Genomic DNA, 23,779 nt, shown 5'->3' with positions numbered 1-23,779 from the left:
CTCTGGCCATAGGAAACCCAGATCAACTTATACTCAATGCTAGATCGAGATAAATTAATAAATTCTTTGGATCTGAGTAGCATTAACTAAATGATCCTATTGTCTAGTTTGCTCATCTATAAGTTCAATTAATGTCTGGAAGAACATGATGCTTGGGTTATGGTTTGAAAGAAGTCAAGGAAGGTATCCATAGATCATCCCATATCTTGACTAAAGCATCAGTACTAATCAATAATCACTAATGTTTGAAGGAAGTGCAAACTTTTAGGAGTTTTTGTAATACCAACCTTTGCATGCCTCCGTTACCCTTTGGGAACAGTTCGAATACCATCTACTAACATCACCGAAAACCTTGTTAAAATACTGTTAAGAGAAGGTTTGTCAAAAAAAAATGTTGTGAAGACGGGATTTGAACCCGTGACCTCAAGGTTATGAGCCTTGCAAGCTACCAATAAAAATAGTACAAAAGTAATATATATATATATATTAGAAATGGGATTCGAGTGGATGAATCATGAGCAGAAGGTTGGGGATTAGTTACTAGTTCTAATTTTATTCAAATTTATATTTTTTGGGAATTAGTTGGATTATGCTGACGTTTTTTGAAATGATTAAAAATCACCGAAATAATGTCTAAACCCAATGATTAAGGCCATACCTAGTCTACCCAATGTATAAAACTCTCGTTTATGCGGGGTTTGAGAGAATTGGTGGTAAGCAGCCTTACTCACAATTTCTTTTTTTTTTGGAAAAACTGATTTCTCTATTCGAATCGGCTACCGGTCATTTTGGGTGAAAGGCAAAGCCCAACTTTTATTGTGTTTCTGCATTACCAACTGCGCCCATAATTTGTTGCTGCCAAAACCAACTTGCCAGCCCAAATTAGCTAAAAGGGCATTACTTACATCATTGACCCATCTTAAACCAATAACTCCAGATTGTTTAGACTCATACAGACCAGGATTTTAATGATATCAGAGAAATCTTTTTCTTAAAGAAAAAAAAAACATATACAGAATTCTTACTTAATTCATTCATACCACTAGTCTAAACAAAAAGAGAGAGAAAGAACATAATATTTGACGAGAGCAATGGTATAATTCTCATCAATTAGCCTAAAGACATAATCAAAATGCAGACGAAGTAGGAGTGTTAAAGAATTACCATTGCCTCAGCACTTTGTCATATACATATTGCCTTCGTTATATGTGGTACAGCATAGATGACTCCATACATCTTAGTTTAAATTAATCCTGCCAACTTACATTTCAGGACAAATAGAGCACAGCCATGGGCTTTTACTCCCCTTGATATAGTCTGCTTTCTAACTTTAATGTCATTTCCACTCCATACTTTGCACTGACAGGAATTTCCATTAAAGTTTTTACCAGGAAGTACCTTAGCCATGTCCGATATCTTTGCAGATATTACTGTCCTCTCAGGGTTCAGATTGATAAAAGCAACATATATTTCTCCTAGAAAGGCAGAAAGAATAATCATTAGAAAGCATGAAGAATAGAGTTTTGCACTTCTTATTTTTATTTTATAATTCATAAAAAATATTAAAAATGTGAAGAATAGAATTATGCATTTTTTTTAATTAAAAAAATAGTCTTGCACTTGGGGGAAATACACAGCTATGGGGCTCTACAAATTAGAGTTCTATGTTGGTGGGGGAGTCATACCTTTTCTTCCAGTTGCGATCCAAGAACGCGTTCCACCAGGACGGACTTCAGCTGCACAAATAATCAGCTAGTAACTCAAAAATATGAAATAATGGGACCACTAGCAAAGCTGTTTGCAACATTTTATAAAATAAGGCACAAGCCTACAAATCTATCACCTTTGATAGAGTTTACTGTTGCACATAGACCAGAATAGCTATTTGCCAAAGTTCCATTAACACTCAGCTCCCACATCTGCTAAGACTAAATGCATTAGCTTCCAACATCAATTCATAAATGTAGCTAAGAGTAACACAATAATGAAATTAAGATACAAAGGCAAAGCACACGATTTTAAAAAAGTTCGGATGAATCTGTCATCCAGAAATAATAGTTTACTCCCTACATTTTTACCTAAAACTTATATTATTTTGTTTGAAACATCTCTTATTCATGATATATTGGAAAAAAAATAAATAAATAAAAACCTGATTTGTGTGCCATCTGCAAGGTGCAAATGCACCACTCTTTTAACTCTTTTGAAGTAAGCTTTTGATTTGGAGAACCCCCCAAGCAAAAGTCCATTCTATCAGTTGCAAATAATTGGAGTTTCCCTTGATATTGTTGTTTGTGGGACATCCATTCATCTCTGCATCAGAACAAATGTATTAAAATTAATTTGTAATTATATAATTAAACATTGATATAAAAAATTTAGTATAAGTAAACATGAAAATATTTTAAAAAAACATTTTGATACTATCAGACCAGAGAAAGAAAGCAATTTTACAATGAAAATTGAGGCTCTTTCTTGAATAGGCAAAATGGCTCTTGATGCTTGCTTCCTAAGTGTTCTTTCCAGCAGATTTGTTCAAGGTCTTGGTCCAGAGCTTTAATAGACCATCCAATTGCTTTTGAATTTGTGCAGCTTGTGAGGCTCAAAACATGTGTATCCGATGTACTTACATCTGTCAGATATCTTCCTGACTGGCCGTCAATACTCTTAAAATTCTTCGTACTAGTAATATAAGGAAACTGCACAAACAACTAAATAATATGTTATGTTGCTATTTAGACGAAGTTTATTTTTCCCAAGACTACAAAAGAATAGATGAGTGCACATGCCTCCATATTATTTAAGCTAAAAGAATTTATCTCTAACAGAGTAGGATTTGTTAAAAGGTTGTATGTGGCACCGTCTATCTTTCTCACATCTCCTCCAAACATGAGAGGAGACTTAGCCATAGACCACAAGGTCATCTGCAAAAATAAGAAAGATAAGGTCAAAATAGAGTGCTTAGTTATTTTGAGGGATACAGAGAACTAACTATTTTGTTTTAGATAGATACCTGAGTTCTTTGCTCATCTGGAAGAAGCCTAGATGTTCTAATTCACTTGCCAATGCTTCGCCATAGATATACAAAATGTTTCAAGTAAAGAAGTATGTTGTATAAGTTGTTTCTGAAGCCATGCCACTTGGTCTAGACATACTTCTGTTTTAGTAGAAGTCACTCAGCGGACTTGGAATGGTGAGTTCTTTGTTTTTAAAGTTGATGTTATGCATATTTGAGTGCATGGACCTATTTGACACTCGATACTGCTAGATCAAGAAGCCCAAAATGTACAGCAAACATCACTTAAACAATAACTAAGTTCATAGATTTATCTAACGGTACTCTGACATGGCCAAAAAAATTGTGGTTCATTCGATCCTACCAAGCCCTTTAAATAAGGGTAAAAATTTTCTTCATGAGATGAATGAAGGAAAAGCATCAAGAAAATTATTATAACCTGGATCAGTAAGCCATCCTAGTGCTAGCATATCCGAGTCAGGCCATGACTTCGCCATCAAGCCCTTAGCTCCTATCATATTAGCGGTAGATAAGTCCCTGATAAAAAAATTAAATTTTATTTCTGCATTCTCTAATGATAGGTCAAAAAAGCAGTAAATGGAAAAGAAATAATGATTGAAAGGTAACCTAAACTCCTAAACTCTTGAACAGAAACAAACAGTCTTTTCACCTAGTAATATTGAAATGAGCCGCAACATCTCCCCACGTATCCCAATCATCCCCAGTAATGCGGTACATGTTCACTAGTCCACTCACATCCTTGGCCATTGATGGGGTCACACCGGTTCCAGGAGACAGTGAATACAATATGGGGCGGTCAAGTTGCTTAAGAACCTGGGCAAAGGTGCACCATGTAAAATGTTAGCAATGCAAATTTGTACAAAATATTTCAGATGTCACAATGATGGTTACTATAAAAAAAGGATTTTAAGGTGCCACTCAAATGATGGTTACTTCCTCTACATATAACATAATGCAGAGGAAAGTGTCTGGTTACTATAAAAAAATCACTTACCTTGTAGCATCTCATGTACTATCAAACATGATGTTGTTTGGAACCTTTCTAAACATTGAGGTTTTTGTATGAATGAATTAGATGGCACTCTCCTCTGATGAATAAACATGGGGATGATGGTAGAGATTCTGCGGAAAGTAGCCAATCAGTTGAGGATTGTTAGTAACTTTTCGTTATATATATATATTGTTAGTAACTTTTCTAATAACTTTTCGTTATTAGAAATCAATTAATTGTGGGAAAGCCACAACCAAAGAAAAAAAAAAAAAGAAGAAGAAGAAGAGAACTACTCCTCAAAGTTCTTCAAACAAAAACAACATGCATTCATCTCTCCAAATACACATGAGATTCAACAATTATTAGGTCAAGAGAATTATTTAGATAACACCTTTTCCCAAAGGTATTGCATATTTGCAAGCATGCATGCCTAAGCGATCAATATGCCCCTGTAAGAAGAGAAGATTCGCAATTATTCAAAAGTGAAGTGTACTTACAAACTTGAACAACAACAAAAAAAGGGACGGCTGTTCGCTAAAACCAATCAAGAACCCTTTCCATGGAGAGATTATGAAAAGGCAAAGTACGCCAAAAATACAAATTTCATAAATAAAACAACTGGCAAAAAGATAAGGAAAATGAAAAATGTTTTTCGTGTTGAAATAACCCTAAATCCTAATCAAAATACTTAACTCCAAAGACTCCCATAAGATTAAAGCAGATTTAATGTAACTCCAGGACATATCATTTGCCAATTTAATCTCATAAACCATGTAGTAAACAAGAACCTGATGCTGAAACAAGCTGATTCTGCTGCTATTTCTAATGTCTTAATTCCATGTTTTCTCCAGTACAGAACATGGTTACTATAAATGAATCTAGGAATTGGCGAAGGAAGGGTCATACTTTAGAGATAGATTGATGGCAATGAGTCTCTCCTAAAAGGGATGGATATATGAAGGATAAAAGGCTTGTTTTTAAAGAATTAGAATTCTTTCTTGCATACAAGTAGTCTCACAGTTGGATTCAGAGCCAAGCAATATATATATAACGAAAAGTTACTAACAATCCTCAACTGATTGGCTACTTTCCGCAGAATCTCTACCGTCATCCCCATGTTTATTCATCAGAGGAGAGTGCCATCTAATTCATTCATACAAAAACCTCAATGTTTAGAAAGGTTCCAAACAACATCATGTTTGATAGTACATGAGATGCTACAAGGTAAGTTATTTTTTTATAGTAACCAGACACTTTCCTCTGCATTATGTTATATGTAGAGGAAGTAACCATCATTTTTATAGTAACCAGACACTACAGTACTACAACTTTAAAATGTTCATTATTAAAGAGAATATATCATAGATAAGCGTGAACTGATGATGTACAGCCTAGATTTCATTGATGAGAGCTGGCTCTGCGTGGACTTCATTGATTGACCAGAGTCTAATAAGTCTGGCCCTGCTTTTGAGATCTCATTTCAACCATTTCTCGTGTTATTCTGCAAATTTCCCATTTCCAAGCTATGGCTCGTGCTCTACTTTCTGTAGTATTAAGAACAAACTTGTCAAAGTATAGCCCAGCTATCACCTCAACAAATTCATTTTACAAACTGGCTAAAACTGAAAATAGGACATTAAGTTCCCAATTCTAGACAAAAAAATTATCACATAACAGAAGATAGAACATAATTAGTTGTTCGGAAATTCAAGCATTCCTCCACTCCCAATCAGTCAAGAACAGCCAACCAGCTGAAAAGACAGGGACCCAATAAATATCAGATAAGATGTAGATTGGATTGTCAAAGAAGAATCGACCAAAAGCTGATCTGACATAAAAGCAACTCCTTTCAATAAATTCACATTGCACAAAGCAACCTGCTCGCTCAATTAAAAGATCACAGCATACTATCTAAAAAGATGGTAAAAAAAGAAAAAAAGAGTTCACATTCTACCCTAGAAAAATAACCTTCAATACAAAATCCAGGACACTGTGAAAAAAAAAAAAATATATATATATATATATATATGTGAATAGAAAAATAATCTTCATTACAAAATTTTAGGAATAGGGGCTTTGTTGTTGTTGTAATAATATGAATGGTAGGTTCAATGTGCAATCATATTATGCCACTGATACACATTTCCCATATAAAAGTATTCATGTGCTAAGGCTTCTAAAAGGATAGCATTCTTTGTGTTGACAGCAAATTACAAGAAGCTTCTAACTTGTGATAATCTCATGAAAAGATGAAAAGACTTAGTACATTGGTGTTACATTTATATGAGAAGCTCTGAAATAGTGGATCATTTATTATTGCACTGTGACATTACACAATGGATCATTCTAACAAAATTTAAATGATTAGTGATTAAAATGGAAGTGAAGAAGATAACCAAAGCCACAGGAACTGGCCGCAAACAAGCAAGGTTTTCAATTCTATTCTTTATTGCACGTCTTTGGGGAGGGTATTAAAAGACTCATGGTGAAGACATTAGTCCAAGTCATTTCCTTTAATCTCAGGATACCCCACAAAATTTATTCGGATGGGGATGCTTCCATTGGAACTCTTATGGATATCCACGCCCATGTCATAGATAATTTCGTAACAAGATAAATGTGTGATGTAATACAAACAAGGTCAACTTTTGTTGCAAACATCAAAACTCAGAAATGGCGTTTGAGAATAATCCAGAGATTAACAAATTGGCTAAATGACAGCAGCAATAACATTAATAGCAGCAGGAGAAGAATCCAGTAGTACAGCATACGGCATTAAGAATTAAAAAAAGAAGACAACTAACAAGGAAGAAATCACATCCATTCTCTCAACAAAAGCATCCTCACCTCCACGCTTTCTTAAGAGGGGAGGAAGTGCCATTTAAGCTACAGCTTAGCCACAACATACATCACACTCTTCATAACAAAGAAATAGACACCAGTAAATGATACATTATCTTTCAAGAATGGATAACATGAAAATGATAACTATAAAATTTAAAAGATGAAAACCAAGTAAAAGTTCCAAAATGCAACAAGCACTTTTCTCTGAACTTCTTTCACATGTAAGATTCACAGAAGATTCAACTTAATTGGAGGTAACTAACACCAAGTGCAATACAATTTAATTAGTGTTAATTTTTGGGAAGTGTGTAGGATTAAAAATTAATTACCCCAAAACAACACATACTATTTATATAATGTTTTCTAATTTGTCCCTCACATTTATATTACTCATAACAAGTGGCAACTAGTCAAATCGGGCTACGATCTAAGTTGGAAAACAATTATATAATCTTTAAATGTCAAGTCCAAAACCAAATCTAGTCAGTCTGTACCCAAGAAGTTTATTTATAACCTGGTAGTACATTATTGTAAAAGTTCGGGCTTAACTATTCCAAAAAGGAAAACTCAAGTAGCATTCTAGGTATTTTACAATGCTAATGAAACCTCAAATCTTCTGAGTCAAACTGGCTACCACCCTGACTTTATGCATAGACCAGGGATTAGAAGTTTCAAAATGTGGATTATTAATGAGGTCAGATAACAAAGTGGTAACATATACTTCATAATCTTCTACAATTGTGACTGGTCAAGCAAGTTACTTTAGACCTCATATTGATTTCTGAAGTCATATCCAGACCTCAAACAATAAGCTTTATCACAATACTAGTAGCAACAGGCTTAGATACAACTTGATATGGGCAACACATGATTAATAGACTCCACTTACAAATTGTCTGAGATATCCCTTTACAGCAACCATATATGAGATAACTATTCAATATAAACTTATAACTCCCAAACAACTAATACAAAGATGCCATGTTAATGTTTATAAAAACATGTTTAAGAAGGAAAAAAAAATGGATATAAAATGCTACAATTCCACACCATAAATACTGCATTTTTAAGTTGTATTCAAAATATCTAAATGCAAAAAAAAAAAAAAAAAAAAGGAAAAGCGCCAACTCCGTTTAATGACAAACCTGACTGTGTAACCCAACCACTCTGTCACATTTATCAACTGCCAAACACGAGCTGAAAGTTCTACACCAAATACTTCTTGCAATTCTCCACTGGAATAGAGAAGCAAAAGAGCCTGATGAGATGCACAATTCTCTCCTGAAAGCTATAATTGTAATCAGCAATAAAAACGTAACTTGTGGCCAGAAATTTGCATAGTCTTGAGAATGGCAGCAACAATATGCACTAACCAAGATTGACTTCAGCCAAAGAGAGTTGAAAGTTATCTGCACCGCATTGAAGGTTTGCTCCATCCTATACAAAGCATATTACATGTAATATCAAATTATTGCAGAAAGAAAGCACAAGTAGGGATAGAACCTAATGCTAGGAATAGGTTATATTTTAAGCATGTCCAGGCACACCTGAAAGCTATTTTTGACAGTGCAATGGGTTTACTGGAGGAATACCAACGCCTAAATGCAGCGCAACGGGTATAGGAAGCTCTAGTACCCCTCTGTCTGTATGCAGTCACACTTTTTTGCTCTCTTTTGGGACATCACAGTGTTGTTTTCGTTGATGTTCCCCACACTACTAGATGTTGTTTATCTAGTTATACTTGTACCACTCTCAGATTTCTATTAATAAAATTTCTATCGTATCTTTGCTCAAAAAAAAAAAAAATAAAAAATAAAGTACCACATACAATTGCAAGATAGGCTCCATAATCTTCATTATATACATGCCACAATTTTCATACTGCAATACACGCAAGAAAGACGGTGATAAAATGGAATTCAGCAACAATTTTTGAGAAAATTGAAGTGTTGTTTAGTTTAACCAAGAATGAAATGTAAAACTTTTCAAAAGTATTCCAAATGCATCTTTTCCGAACCCGATTATAACAATACATATCACATATCGTACAATACGGACAACTACGATTATAACTATCATTCTTTGTAATTCTTTAGGCTATCTATGTATACACCATATATATACATGAGAAGGTTTCTATGCTTTAATACAATTTTATTACTTAGCATAAAAGGGCTGTAGGCAATTGTCCAAAACTGGAATTTGGGTTCAAATATGCCTTTTAGCCCAAATCAGCCCTAGTAATCTAGACCAAGAGACAATGTGATTACCAATTAACAAGATAATTAGCATCAACCCAAAAGACCCAAACAAATCAATGCATACAATTATTTATGACGATGATGGTGATGATGACAAAACACCACTATAATAATGTAACCAAAATGTTATATTATATAACAAGCCCTGTACTAACAACCTAACACAACAAGAAAACAAATATGCCACAGGAGAAGATAATCGTATATATTTTCTAGAATCAATCATTTTAAAAAATATGGAGGAAAGAAAAAAAAAAACAAAACAAAACAAAACAAAACAAAACCAAACAAAACAAAAATCAAAAAAGAAAAAAAAGTTCATCAACTGGCTAAAACAAACATGAATTCTATGATGAGACTTGATGCAAATGCGGTGCAAACAAATATTAATGATAAATATAAGGGGAAAAAAAACTTTTGATACACTGAACCATGATCACAAAGTGTTGGGAGTGGACCATGATTTCTCTAGCACAACAAATCCATAGGAGTCACATAAGAGGAAATCAAGACTGAACGTGGTGGCTTAGCATTTATGAGTTCCTGTATCAGAGATGTTAGCAAATTGATTTTTACTAAATTGGAATTGGAAGTTGCAGGATAAGCGTTAGTATATACATAAAGTACAATATTGCAAATAGAACCCAATTTAAAAGTTGCTTTTGACTCAATTAACAATTTGCCAAGGAGAACATGCCTTGATTCACTGTATCAGCCATACCATCAGCTGAATAACATACTACACATATCCGTCTGTCTTTCTCTCTTAATCTTTTTATGTGACTAAGCATTTGTAGCAGTTGCATTACCTCAAATTCAAAATATATATGATAAATCATATGTTAGATACTTCAGCAACTTAACCATGTTATCACCAACTAACCTGACATTCTAAATCCATCTTTAATAGAATTAAAGATTGGCCAATCAACTGCAAAGGGGAAGGTTTCTAAAAAAAACTGCAAAGGGGGAATCGGAAGCTATTTATGTGTTGGCCCTCTCTCTAAAATGGGATGCTCAATTTATTTGTAATCTTCATCTTCTCTTAACATAGATCATAATTTTCTCAAAGACCTAGAAATGTAATGATTCGTAAATACAAATTGACTAACGGAATTGTAATGATTCATTTATAATTATTTTCAGCCTCCTTGAAGCTTCCAATATCCATTCTCTATGGACAAATGCACTTATTAATATATCCTCATCCATCTGTCAATATGATTGTATTCTCAAAATTTTAAAATATATACCCAAAGAAGTCATACCTCGAAAATGTACCTCTCTGAACATTCAATCCAAGTGACGCAAATGCATCAACAATTATTTGAGATTTAATTCAATAATTAGCATGCATTCATATGAAATCTATGACTCAGTGCTTTACTGAAATAGCAAACCATCAATATCATATCGATTGTTTATTTGTAAGAAAGACAAACAGTTTAATAACAAAATATATAAACAGTAAAATTGGTATATGCGAGAGTTAAGATTTCTATTAGACTTAGAATGTGCAAAAGGGTAAGTATCCAATAGTATTATGCTCAAATGTGAAAACTGCCTACTCACTATCCATTTGTATTAGAGGAAGACCCAATTGGCAGAAAAGTAGAAAAACACTAAAGAAGTACACATCTATCTCAATTTGATAGGAACCACAAACGCAAGATTCACTTTTCAATCAAAAATATGAACATAAACAAAATAAATAAATATAAGTATGTATGCTGGAGTTCATCTAACCACCAGTTGACATGGTCAAAGGTATTAGGGCAAGTGATATGATAACTAAGAAGAGATGACAGACCCCCTAAAGAACATATTATGAAGATCTAAATTTCAAATCCCTTCAACTCATTTATCCTAGTAACCAATCAGAAATTAAATACTTTGCATGAGCAAGATTAGACATGCATCACTTCCAATGCTTATCATATAATTTGAAGAATTAATTGGAATAATCATAAAAGCAACGCAGAGAAAGAGTAATGGCAAAATCAAATGCCAAACCCAACATACCATATCGTCTCCCCAGTGGCAAGATGATTCTGGCAAAAACCCATTATGAAAAATAACGTAGCCCCTCTCCAACGAAACTGTCTTAGTCCCTGAAACTTCATCTGTCTCAATGTCCCATTTGTTCTCTTGCCAAAAAGGGAGATCACAAACGCTATGCAAACATTGTAAATGCCAACCCAGACCTTGTAAATGCCATGAGAGGTGGTCTCTTGGATCTGAGTGGAGATTTCTGTGGTTTCAAAGTGTTTATTTGAGATTTGTGCAAAGAAAAGAAATATGGGTTTCAAGCGACAGTCAAAGATTATAATGGTGTTTGAAGCAGTGAATTGCTACAAATGCTTCTAATGGAATTTATTTAACTTTGTTGAAGCGTTGTTAGTTTAGGCAGTGTCTTTTGGGATGACAAGTTATGTTAATAAGAAATTTTATCTATCCATTGGATATTACACGCTTCTATTTTACAGTGGATCTGAAACAGTGAGTAGATATGTTCCATTTTAGATTTACTGAAATGTGTACTGAAACTGTTCGTTTAATTGGCAAAATGAATAGGCACATTTGGGCACTGTTTTTAAAAGTATATGCGGCCTGAATTTGCATAGCCACATGGCACAATAAGAACTGGTCAAAGAAAAGTCAAAAGTTTCACTTTTATATATATATATATATATATATAAAGATCACTGCAGAAAGGAAGAGAATGAGGAAAGGGTGTATTCAATAGATTACCACAAACAATTGCAAGATAGGTTCCATAATCTTCATTATATACATACCACAATTTTCATACAGCAATTCACGCAAGAAAAGATGGTGTTAAAGTCAAATTCAACAGCAATTTTTGAGAAATTTGAAGGGTAGTTTAGTTAAACCAAAAATGAAATGTCAAACATTTCAAAAGTATGGAACGAAATCAAGTTGATCCTGAATGAGTTCAGCATTATCAAGTGGATCCTCAGAGAGTTCATCAGAAAATTCAGACAGTAGCAGCTAAATGAAACAAAAAGTAAAGTAAAAATTTACTTACTGAAAATTAAAGCATTGCAGCACTGCTAAAATTATAGCTGCTTTCTCATCTGCAAAGAATCAAATCTTGAAGAAATGAAACCTTCTATAATCTTGGGCGCATATTCATCCAGCAGGTTTGCTGTGTCAGCCTTCAAAAAACTGTATATGTATGATCAATCTTGACCACAGCCTTAGATGGTGGTAAACACTACTGCCAGCCCACTGGTAAAAGATATTGAATTCATCAATTCAGACAAGGAATTTCATTAAATAAATCCATAGTAGAATCAAATTCCATAATTTCATCATAAAAAATACTCAAAAATTATGGGAGATAAATAAACCTTCCAGGAATGAAGAGATTTTAACGTGAAAGTCTGCTATTAAGCATATCAAATCAGTATATCCATCAGCATTAACAAGTTCGGGTAACCATCAGTGACTGTGCTCACCAAAAAATTAGAGGAAATAGACAAATATATAATAGTAGTCAGAAGAACTTGAAAAATCAGTGTGTTACCATCACTTCTAAGTTGGTGCAGTGAAGTTAGAGATACCTGGAAAAATTGAAAAACTGACTGATCCTTGAAAGAAATAGCTATCTTATGTTCAAGCATAGAAGGCAATCCAGAATTGGGTTGACAATTGATGAACCAAGATGACATATTTGTAATTAAAACATTGACCAAGAATCATTATCTATTATGAAAAAAAGAAGAAAAATTTAACTAAAACAATTTATATTAAAAACCCGATAAGCTTACACCCGTGACCCCTAATTAAATAGAAACATGGGCTGCTTGTTCACACAAAAAGATAACAAGAAGAAACGTTCAGAGTCAAATGGAACTCTGCCGGTGTGATGCTTAGTGTCCTGATCTTTATACACAACTGGTACCAAGCCCAAAGAAAAGTGGCAGGTACTATAAATTGATAGCTTGCATAAACTTAGTCACAACTCACAATGCATGAATGAGAATCCTTGCACAAATGAGAGAATGATTTAACACAAGTTAACAAGAGTATAACTTTCGATACTATATAACAATAAGAAAAGATACATACAGTCAACCATAATTTAATTGGGATTAAGACTTAGTCAAGTTGAGTTCAATCAAAATTACAATAATATGACATCTGTCAAGTGTTATAAGCAGAATATCAAGACTATAAGCATGTAAGCAACCAAAATTCATCTTCGTTATTATTTTCACTAATATTAAGAACAAACTTGTCAAAGCACAGCCCAGCTATCACCTCAACACGTTCATTTTACAAACTGGCTACAAATGACATAGAGGACATTAAATTCCCAATTCTAGACAAAAAATTATCACATAACAGAAGATAGAACAGAATTAGTTCTTTGGAAATTCAAGAATTCCTCCACTCCAAATCAGTTAAGAACAGCCAACCAGCCAAAAAGACAATTACCCAATAAATATCAGATAAGGAGCAGACTGGATTGTCAAAGAAAAATCGGCCAAAACAGGAACTGACATAAAACCAACTCCTTTCAATAATTTTACATTGCTCAAAGCAACCTGCTTCCTCAATTAAAAGGTCACAAGCAGACTATTTATAAACGTTATCAAACAAGAAAAAAAGAGCTTACATTCTATCCAAGAAAAATAACCTTCACTACAAAATCCAAGACATAGGAATATATATATATATATATATATATAATAACGCTACTGCCTCAGCACAAATGACATCATGAGATGTCAGAAAGAACTTCTCAATGTTTCAGAAAGAAACAAGCTGATTCAATGGGTTCGTTTGGATTGAACTTATTTTTGCTAAAACTAAAAACTGAAACTGAAAACACTGCAGCAAAATAATTTTTAAATGTGTGAATAGTATCGTGGGACCCATTTTTAATGAAAAAGTTGTTGAAAAGTGGAATTTGTGGGTCCGTGAACAGTGCATAGATGCACTGTTCACAGTTGACTTGGTCAAATAGTGCGGCTGGAAAAAAAAAAAAAAAAATTCAGAAAACGCAGATGCAGCTATAATTCGAATCCAAACGGGCACAATATCTTCAACCAATGGCACAATGATATGGTGCTTGATGAAAGCATATAATTTGTATGCAAGCATATCTTAATCGTATATTAATCGAGATTGACCACATGTATTATTCTTCACCATTCTATACACCATAAATAAACATGAGGTTCCTATGCCTTTATACAATTTTATTACTTATCATAAAAGGGCTGTAGGCAATTGTCCAAAACTTGAATTTGGGTTTGAATATGCCTTTTAGCCCAAGTCAGCCCTAGTAGTTTAGACCAAGTGACAATGTGATTACCAATTAACTAGATAATCGGTATCAAACCAAAAGACCTAAAAAAATCAATGCATACAATTATTTATGACAATGATGATGATGATAAAATACCACTATAATAATGTAACCAAAATGATATATTATACAAAAAGTCCTGTACTAAGAACCAAATACAACAAGAAAACAAATATGCCATAGGAGAAGATAATGGTATAGATTTCCTAGAAGCAATCATTTTAAAAAATACAGAGGAAAGAAAAAAAAAATCATCACCTGGCTTAAAAATTTCATCACCTCTTTGAATCTATCATCATCAAGCCACCCAAACTTTGTAACACGACAAAGTAGTTGGATTGGGGATCCAACCACAAATGGCTCCAAGTCAGGACCTCGGTTGCCAGATAGTTTATATGATAGTTTCCTTCAAAGAAAGTGCAGTTCGGTCAAGTTTGGAAATAATCAAGAGATGTGGTCAAAAGAAACAATTTATGAAAACGGTGACCATCAATGTTAGTTGAAAGTCATCCACTCTCACAAATATTAAAGGTGAAACCCAAAAACTTACCAAATTTCTGCTTCTGCTTCATTTATTACTATTTTTGGTAATATTAACCTTTAATGAGGTTTTGACAAATAAAATACAGCAATTAACATTGTGAATGGTAAAATTAACTGACAGACATCATTACTTCAAAAACTTAATAGAACAGAGACAAGAAAAGTCTCATCTAGATTCTGGAGGATAACTCAGAATATCCATGTTCCATAATTCCATAGGCATAGCCAACACAGAAGTAATCTCACCATCTATTTTCTGATTTTTTTTTCCCAATCTTATAATGAAATATTTAAAAGCACAGAAGCTAAAACAAAGTAAAATTTTATCTAAAAGTACCCCTAAAAGAGAAAAGTAACTATATTACCAGTTATAGAACCAGAAAAACTAAGCACATTCCACTAGATGAAAAGTAACTTCATCCACTTGCGTTTTTTTTTTTCTTCATCATCTAAATTTATCAAACTTGTTAACTTTTTCTTAACAGTAAATGAATCTTAAACCAATAAATCTTAAACAATTTACTTAACAAATATATTAACACATATAATTAATTTCTAATTAAAATTCACGATAGTTATTAAATTCAGCACACAAAAAACCAATGAATCTTAAACCAACTATAGAACTTTAACCGACTAATTGAGATTGACTATATGTATTCTTCGTCACCATTCTATCCTATATGGTTGGGTTAATTGACCATAATATCGATTTTCATTAACCAACAACATAAATCGACAATACGGTTGATAAAGCCAACAATATAGTTTTCATTATCTTGAGTCGAAACTTTACATGGATGCTGCCTACCATCAATCTTAACCTCCGCTGGCTTCATCTCTTTCCCCTACAAACCCACTCAAAATCAATCACATAATAAAACAACAAAAACACTTTCTCTCATACAGAAATTTATACATACACATGGTGTACTAGATAAAAAAGGGGAAAATAAAGAAATACCGAGCAGTGTCATCAGGAATATTATCATTGTTTTGGATGATAATCGATGGCTTCGCTTCTCCTACTTCTATACAGTAAACTAATCAACATTTACCCTAAAAAAATTCAAAAATATTTATAGAAAAAAAAAAAAAAAAAGAGAGGAGAGAGAAAGAGAGGAGTACGGAGTGGAGGAGAATCAAAATCAGTGGGGGGAATACCATCATCATCTGAGGGAGACACAATATTCTATAATTAGGGTAAATTTTGAATAATTTCTTAGAGAGAGATATATGAAGGAGTGAGTACCGAAGGAGTGCTTGGAGGAGCGGAGAGATCTTGGAGAAGACAGTAATGGCGATCGTTGAGGCTCAGTGGTGTCTTCCTGCAGCGCCTTCTGTCTGCCATTTCTGAAGCAGAGAAGAAAATTTAGGAAATCTATATACTTACATTTTATCCTAAAAAGAAAATTTTGCACCAAAACAAAGATAGATATGCATTGCCATAAGTTCCTTTTCATGATTACACTACTCTTATACTTCCTCCAAAGAATTTTCAAAAAATAACACAATTATATGTCCACAAAAAACATCCAGAATAAAAAATGTTCTTGTCCTACAAGAGAACAAACTCTTGATGTGAAAAAGGTGTAGCTTTTCAATTATTTTCATCCGAATAGTTAAAATGGATATTACAAACACAAGCATCTTATAGTTATATATTATTTTGAGATTAAGCAAATTACCGATCAACAGGAAGCAATTAAGCCAAACAGACGACATAAGGCACAACAGAAGCAGTTAAATGCATATATATTGAGTGAGCATATAGTCAAAGTCACCTGACAATTCACTTTAAAGTGGCCAAGCAGACAACAAAATGCATAATAATTATCATCATCAGCAAGACCTACCTCCAAACCAAAAGGGAACAAATTTCAGTAGGGATAAAATGATCCAAAAATAAATATAATCAATATACTATTATTTGAGTATATAGACAGGCAATAAATGTTAAATATTTAAGTAAACTTTAAAATAACCGAAAACAGCCTATGTTTTAAATTAATCAACACATTCCAGTTATATTAATGAAATCTCCCAACTCCCCATCATGATTTGGTTCACAATATGCAAAAAACAATTTTCAAGATGATAATATTGAGAGATAAAGAAAACAACTAACTTTTCTTTAACTTTTTATGGGTTAGCTATCCCAAGGCTCCTGTTGCTTTGCTAGATAAAATTTCCACAAATATTTTTTGGGAAAAGATCACTGGCTCAATAGTCTTGACGTATGTTTATGAAGTTTTAAGTAAATTCATCACATATTTTCCATTAGCTACAAAAAGGAAAATAACCAAGGAATTTATTCTTAAGAAATAAATTTCCACCAAATAAATAGCAAGAAAACAAAACAGATCCTAAAAGAAACAACAATCAAAACATCACAGTTATTGTTGGAATGGTTTGTTTACAAGCATATAGTAGAATGACTTCTCTAATGAAATCAACTAGTATCTCCTCACAAGCGACAAGCCTACGTCCCCCTCCCCCTACTACCCTTTCCAACCCTTCCCATTAGTGATTGGATTTTACATGTTGGTTTTAACACGTCACATTTAAAGAAGTATAAACTATAAAATTTTAAAGCTAACTAGTTTTTTTTAAATAACATAATGATATCTTTCTAAGGAAGAACCCCTTGGACTTGCCCATTAACATGAAAAGAAAGACAAGGAAACAGCACCAGTGTGCTGGAGGTGCATCTAAATTATGTAAAAGTAGAACAATCAAGAAGATCCAACAAACTAGAGAAGGAATGACCACCCATAGTAGCCATCCAATCATACAAAGTGCACAGAAAAAATCAACTTCACTACCATCATAGGTTGTTCAATGGCTTTGAATGTCCGGTAATTCCTTTCCTACCAAATGATCCATTTGACACAAAGATGGAAAAGTTGGAAATGCACTGTCATCATAAAGCCAACTTGTCAAGCGTCAACAAAATTAAAAGGATTCAAAAATTGTAACAAGCCAACAATATGATTGAAAACATTGTGGTCAATTCAAAATGGGATTTAAATTGTGACATGAATCATCTGTGAATACCTTATTTAGGCATACCACCATGTAATAGTAAATGGGATTTAAAATGTCTAAAATACTAGTCCCAACAAATTAACAACCAAAGTTTAATTGAATATCAGAAAAACTATAATAATGAAAGTAAAGTTAGATACTGCAACAGGATACAGCGAAAAGTACATATCTCTCCAGGACAGCTTCAAAATAATTATTAAGAAAAAGGTTAATTTACAAAAGGGATATAATAAATACAAACCTCTTTCGAAAAATGGCTTTAAGTGATTGCATAATAATCAAAAAATATTTAAAGTATGAAGGGATCCTAAATAACTGGCCTCCAAGAAATTGGAATCTGTACACCACAAGGCAACAATAGTTTTAACTAAAAAGTACCAAAATAGAAAAAACACAAAAGGCTAATGAGTTATATCAAGATCGTTTGCCTCAAAAAAGTTAAATGTACTAGTACCTTACCAATCTCATCTGAATTTCCTCAAATGATGTCCCCATTAAATCAAATGATAAAACATTAAAGGATACTGAAAAGCCAATGAATGCAACTGGCTTCCAACCTTTTTTTTTGGGTGGGAGCGGGGGAGGGGTTCAACAAAAAAAAATTGATACTACAATCAAATAAAAGTTTGTAAAGAAAAAAAAAAAAGTAAAGATACCATTCTAACATAAAAATCAGTGTATTACCATCATTTTTAAGTTGGTGCAGTGAAGTTAGAAATACCTGAAAACTTGAAAAACAGACTGATCCTTGAAAGAAATAGCTATCTTATGTTGAAGCATAGAAGGCAATCCACAATTGGCTTGACAATTGATGAACCAAGATGACATATTTGTAATCAAAACATTTATAACAAGAAGAAACACAAGCTGCTTGTTCCACAGATAACAAGAAGAAATGTTCAGAGTCAAATGGAACTCTGCCTGTGTGATGCTTAGTGTCCTAATCTTTATATACAGCTGGTACCAAGCCCAAAGAAAAGTGGGGGTGCAGGCAATTGATAGCTAGCATAAAACTTAGTCACAACTCACAATGCATAAATGAGAATCCTTGCACAAATGAAAGAGTGATTTAACTCAAGTTAACAAAAGAGTATAACCTTTGATATGATATAATGATAGGAAAAGATACATATAGTCAACCACAAATTATTTGGGATTAGGATTTAGTCAAGTTGAGTTGAACTGAAATTACAATAAAACGATATCTGTCAAGTGGTATACGCAGAATATCAAGATTATAAGAACGTAAGCAACCAAAATTTATCATCGATATTATTTTCAGTAATATTAAGAACAAACTTGTCAGAGTATAGCCTAGCAATCACCTCAACACATTCATTTTACAAACTGGCTACAACTGAAAATAAAGAACATTAAGTTCCCAATTCTAGACAAAAAATTATCACATAACAAAAGATAGAACATAATAAGTTCTTTGGAAATTCAAGCATTCCTCCACTCCCAATCAGTCAAGAACAACCAACCAGCCGAAGAGACAAGGACCCAATAAATATTAGATAAGATGTAGATTGGATTGTCAAAGAAGAATCAGCCAAAAGCTGATCTGATGTAAAACCAACTCCTTTCAATAAATTTACATTGCCCAAAGCAACCTACTTGCTCAATTAATAGATCACAGCATACTATCTATAAAGGTGGTAAAACAAGAAATAAAGAGTTTACATTCTATCCTAGAAAAATAACATTCACTACAAAATCCAGGACACATGAAGAAAAATATATATATATGAATAGAAAAATAATCTTCACTACAAAATTTTAGGAATAAGGCTTTTTTGTTTTTGTAATAATATGAATAGTAGGTTCAATGTGCAAACATATTATGCCGCTGATACACATTCCCCATATAAATGTATTCACGTGCCAAGGCTTCTAAAAGGATAGCATTCTTTGTCGTTGATAGCAAAATTGATTTGGATGGGGATGCTTCCAATGGAACTCTTATGGATATCCAGACCCATGTCATAGATAATTTTGTAACAAGATAAATGTGTGATGTAATACAAACAAGGTCAACTTTTGTTGCAAACATCAAAACTCAGAAATGGTGTTCAATAATAATCCAGAGATTAACAAATTGGCTAAATGACAGTAGCAATAACATTAATAGCAGCAGGAGAAGAATCCAGTAGTATAGCATACTGCATTAAGAATTAAAAAAAGAAGACAACTAACAAGGTAGAAATCACATCCTCTCTCTCTCTCTCTCTCTCTCAACAAAAGCATCCTCACCTCCACACCTTCTTAAGAGTGGAGGAAGTGCCATTTAAGCTACAACTCAGCCACAACATACATCACACTCTTCATAACAAAGAAATAGATACTAGTAAATGATACATTATCTTTCAAGAATGGATAATATGAAAAATGATCACCATAAAATTTAAACGATGAAAACCAAGTAAAAGTTCCAAAATGCAACAATCACTTTTCTCTGAACTTCTTTCACATGTAAGACTCACAGTTGGTTCAACTTAATTGGAGGTAACTAACACCAAGTGCAATACAATTTAATTAGTGTTAATCTTCAGGAAGTGTTTAGGATTAAAATTACTTACCCCAAAACAACACATACTATTTCTATTATGTTTTCTAATTTGTCCCTCACATTTATATTACTCAAAACAAGTGGCAACCAGTCAAATCAGGCTATGGTCTAAGTGGGAAAACAATTATATAATCTCCAAATGTCAAGTCCAAAACTGAATCTAGTCATTCTGTACCCAAAAAGTTTATTTATAATCAGGTAATACATTATTGTAAAAGTTTGGGCTTAACTATTCCAAAAAGGAAAACTGAATTTTCATTCCAGGTATTTTATAATTCTAATGACACCTCAGAACATTTGAGTCAAACTGGCTACCACCCTAACTTTATGCAAAGACCAGGGATTAGAAGTTTCAAAATATGGATTATTAATGAGGTAGATAACAAAATGGTAACATATACTTCATAATGTCCTATAATTGTGACTGGTCAAGCAAGTTACTTTAGACCTCATATTGATTCCTGAAGTCATATCCAGACCTCAAATAATAAGCTTTATCACACTACTAGCAGCAACAGGTGTAGATACAACTTGATATGGGCAACACATGATTAATAGACTCCACTAACGAATTGCCCGAGATATCCCCTTACAACACCAATATATGAGATAACTATCTAATATAAACTTATAACTCCCAAGCTCCAAATACAAAGATGACATGTTGAACTTTACAAAAACATGTTTAAGAAGGAAAAAAAATGGATATAAAATGCGACAATTCCACACCATAAATACTGCATTTTTAAATTCTTCTGAAAATATCTGAAAGCAAAAAAATATTTTTTTTTAAAAAGCAAACTCAGTTTAATGACAAACCTGACTGTGTAACCCACCCACTGTCTGTCACAGTTATAAACTGCCAAACACGAGCATAAAGTTCTGCATCAAATACTTCTTGCAATTTTGCACTGGAATAGAGAAGCAAAAGGGCCTGATGAGATACACAATTCTCTCCTGAAAGCTATAATTGTAATCAGCAATAAAAATGTAACTTGTGGCCAGAAATTTGCAAAGTCTTGAGAACGGCAGCAACAATATGCACTATCCAAGCAAGTTTGACTTCAGCCAAAGAGCGTTGAATGTTATCTGCACCGCATTGAAGGTTCGCTCCATCCTATTCAAAGCAAATTACGTGTAATATCAAATTATTGCAGAAAGAAAGAAAAAGTGGGTAAAAGGAAGTATTCAATACAGTACCACATACAATTGCAAGATAGGCTCCATAATCTTCATTATATACATACCACAACTTTCATACTGCAATACACGCAAGAAAACATGGTGATAAAATTATATTCATCAACAATTTTTGAAAAAATTGAAGTGTTGTTTACTTTAACCAATAATGAAATGTAAAACTTTTCATAAGTATTCCCGATGTATCTTTCCAAACCTGATTATAACCATATATATTGCATATCGTACGAGACTGACAACTATGATTATAACTATCATTCTTTGTAATTCTTTAGGCTATCTACGTATACACCATATATATACACGAGGAGGTTTCTATGCTTTAATACAATTTTATTACTTATCATAAAAGGGCTGTAGGCAATTGCCCAAAACTTGAATTTGGTTTCGAATGTGCCTTTTAGCCCAAGTCAGCCCTAGTAGTTTAGACCAAGAGACAATGTGATTACCAATTAGCTAGATATTTAGTATCAACCCAATAGACCCAAACAAATCAATGCATAAAATTATTTATAACAATGATGTTGACAAAATACCACTATAATAATGTAACCAAAATGTTATATTATATAGAAAGTCCTATACTAACAACCTAACACAACGAGAAAACAAATATGCCACAGGAGAAGATAATGATATATATTTCCTAGAATCAATCATTTTTAAAAATAAGGAGGAAAGAAAAAAAAAAACAAAAATCAAAAAAGAAAAAGAGTTCATCACCTGGCTTAAAAAAACATAAATTCTATGATGAGACCTAATGCAAATGCACTGCAAGCAAATATTAATGATAAATATAAGAAAAAACAAACTTTTGATACACTAAACCATGATCACAAAGTGTTGGGAGTGGATCATGATTTCTATAGCACAACAAATCCATAGGAGTCACACAAGAGGAAATCAAGACTGAACATGGTGGCTCAGCATCTAAGAGCTCCTGCACCAGAGATGTTAGGAAATTAATTTTACTAAATTGGAATTGAAAGTTACAGGAGAAGCATTAGTATATACATAAAGTACAATATTACAAATAGAACTCAATTTAGAAGTTGCTTTCGGCTCAATTAACAATTTGCCAAAAAGAATAACTTGCCATGATTCACTCTATCAGCCATACCATCAGCTGAATAACATATGACATGTCCTTTTGTCTTTCTCTATTAATCTTTTTAAGTGACTAAGCATTTGCAGCAGTTGCATTACCTCAAATTCAAAATATATATATAATAAATCATGTGTTAGATACTTCCACAACTTAAAACCATGTTATCACAAACTAACCTGACATTCTAAATCCATCATTAATATAATTAAAGATTGGCAAATCTACTTTAAATGGGGAGGTTTCTCAAAAAAAAAAAAAAAAAAAAAACCTGCAAAGCGGGAGAGATTATTATCAGAAGCTAGTTACATGTTGGCCCTCTCTCTAAAATGGGATGCTCAATTTATTTGTAATCTTCATCTTCTTTGAACATAGATCATAATTTTCTCAAAGACCTAGAAATGTAATGATTCGTAAATACAAATTGACTAATGGAATTGTATTGATTCATTTATAATTATTTTCAGCCTCCTTGAAGCTCCAATATCTGTTCTCTATGGACAAATGCCCTTACTAATATATCCTTATCCATCTATCAATATGATTGTTTTCTCAAAAATTTAAAATATACACCCAAAGAAGTCATACCTCTAAAATGTACCTCTCTAAACCTTTGATCCAAGTGACGCAAATGCATCAACAATTATTTCAGATTTAATTCAATAATTAGCATGCATTCATATGAATCTATGAATCAGTGCTTTACTGAAATAGCAAACTATCAATATCACATCCATTGTTTATTTGTAAGAAAGACAAACAGTTTAATAACAAAATAAATAAACCGTAAAACTGGTATATGTGAGAGTTAAAGTTTCTATTAGATTAAGAATGTGCAAA

The 23,779-nt window shown here is 33.0% G+C and overlaps 1 protein-coding gene and 1 pseudogene across 4 annotated transcripts; both read right to left on the bottom strand.

Moving 5' to 3' along the window:
• Nucleotides 1-1,048: 1,048 nt before the first annotated feature.
• LOC126695910 (uncharacterized) lies at nucleotides 1,049-4,046 on the bottom strand (annotated as a pseudogene).
• Nucleotides 4,047-4,330: 284 nt separating this feature from the next.
• LOC126694716 (uncharacterized) lies at nucleotides 4,331-22,547 on the bottom strand. 4 transcript variants are annotated; one of them, XR_007645859.1, is made up of 12 exons: nucleotides 21,842-22,547; nucleotides 21,454-21,751; nucleotides 16,802-16,869; nucleotides 16,270-16,370; nucleotides 12,508-16,190; nucleotides 12,183-12,385; nucleotides 11,156-11,384; nucleotides 8,420-9,676; nucleotides 8,246-8,309; nucleotides 8,018-8,160; nucleotides 5,417-5,572; nucleotides 4,331-4,477 (listed from the first exon to the last, which is right to left on the bottom strand). XR_007645859.1 is itself a non-coding variant. In XM_050391176.1 (6 exons), exons 3-6 carry the CDS (start codon nucleotides 11,254-11,256, stop codon nucleotides 4,409-4,411), a joined length of 324 nt encoding a protein of 107 aa, XP_050247133.1. In that variant the 5' UTR covers nucleotides 11,257-11,384; nucleotides 12,183-12,385; nucleotides 12,508-13,782; the 3' UTR covers nucleotides 4,331-4,408. The 4 variants fall into 4 exon arrangements, 1 of the variants encoding a protein (XP_050247133.1); XR_007645860.1 differs by lacking the exon at nucleotides 5,417-5,572; XR_007645861.1 differs by lacking the exons at nucleotides 4,331-4,477; nucleotides 5,417-5,572 and adding an exon at nucleotides 6,081-6,944.
• Nucleotides 22,548-23,779: the final 1,232 nt, after the last annotated feature.

The sequence above is a fragment of the Quercus robur genome, chromosome 8 (assembly GCF_932294415.1).
Source record: "Quercus robur chromosome 8, dhQueRobu3.1, whole genome shotgun sequence".
Classification (NCBI taxonomy): Eukaryota; Viridiplantae; Streptophyta; class Magnoliopsida; order Fagales; family Fagaceae; genus Quercus; species Quercus robur.
The sequence above is the reverse complement of the archived record's forward strand: the minus strand, read 5'-3'. Positions and strand labels throughout refer to the sequence as shown.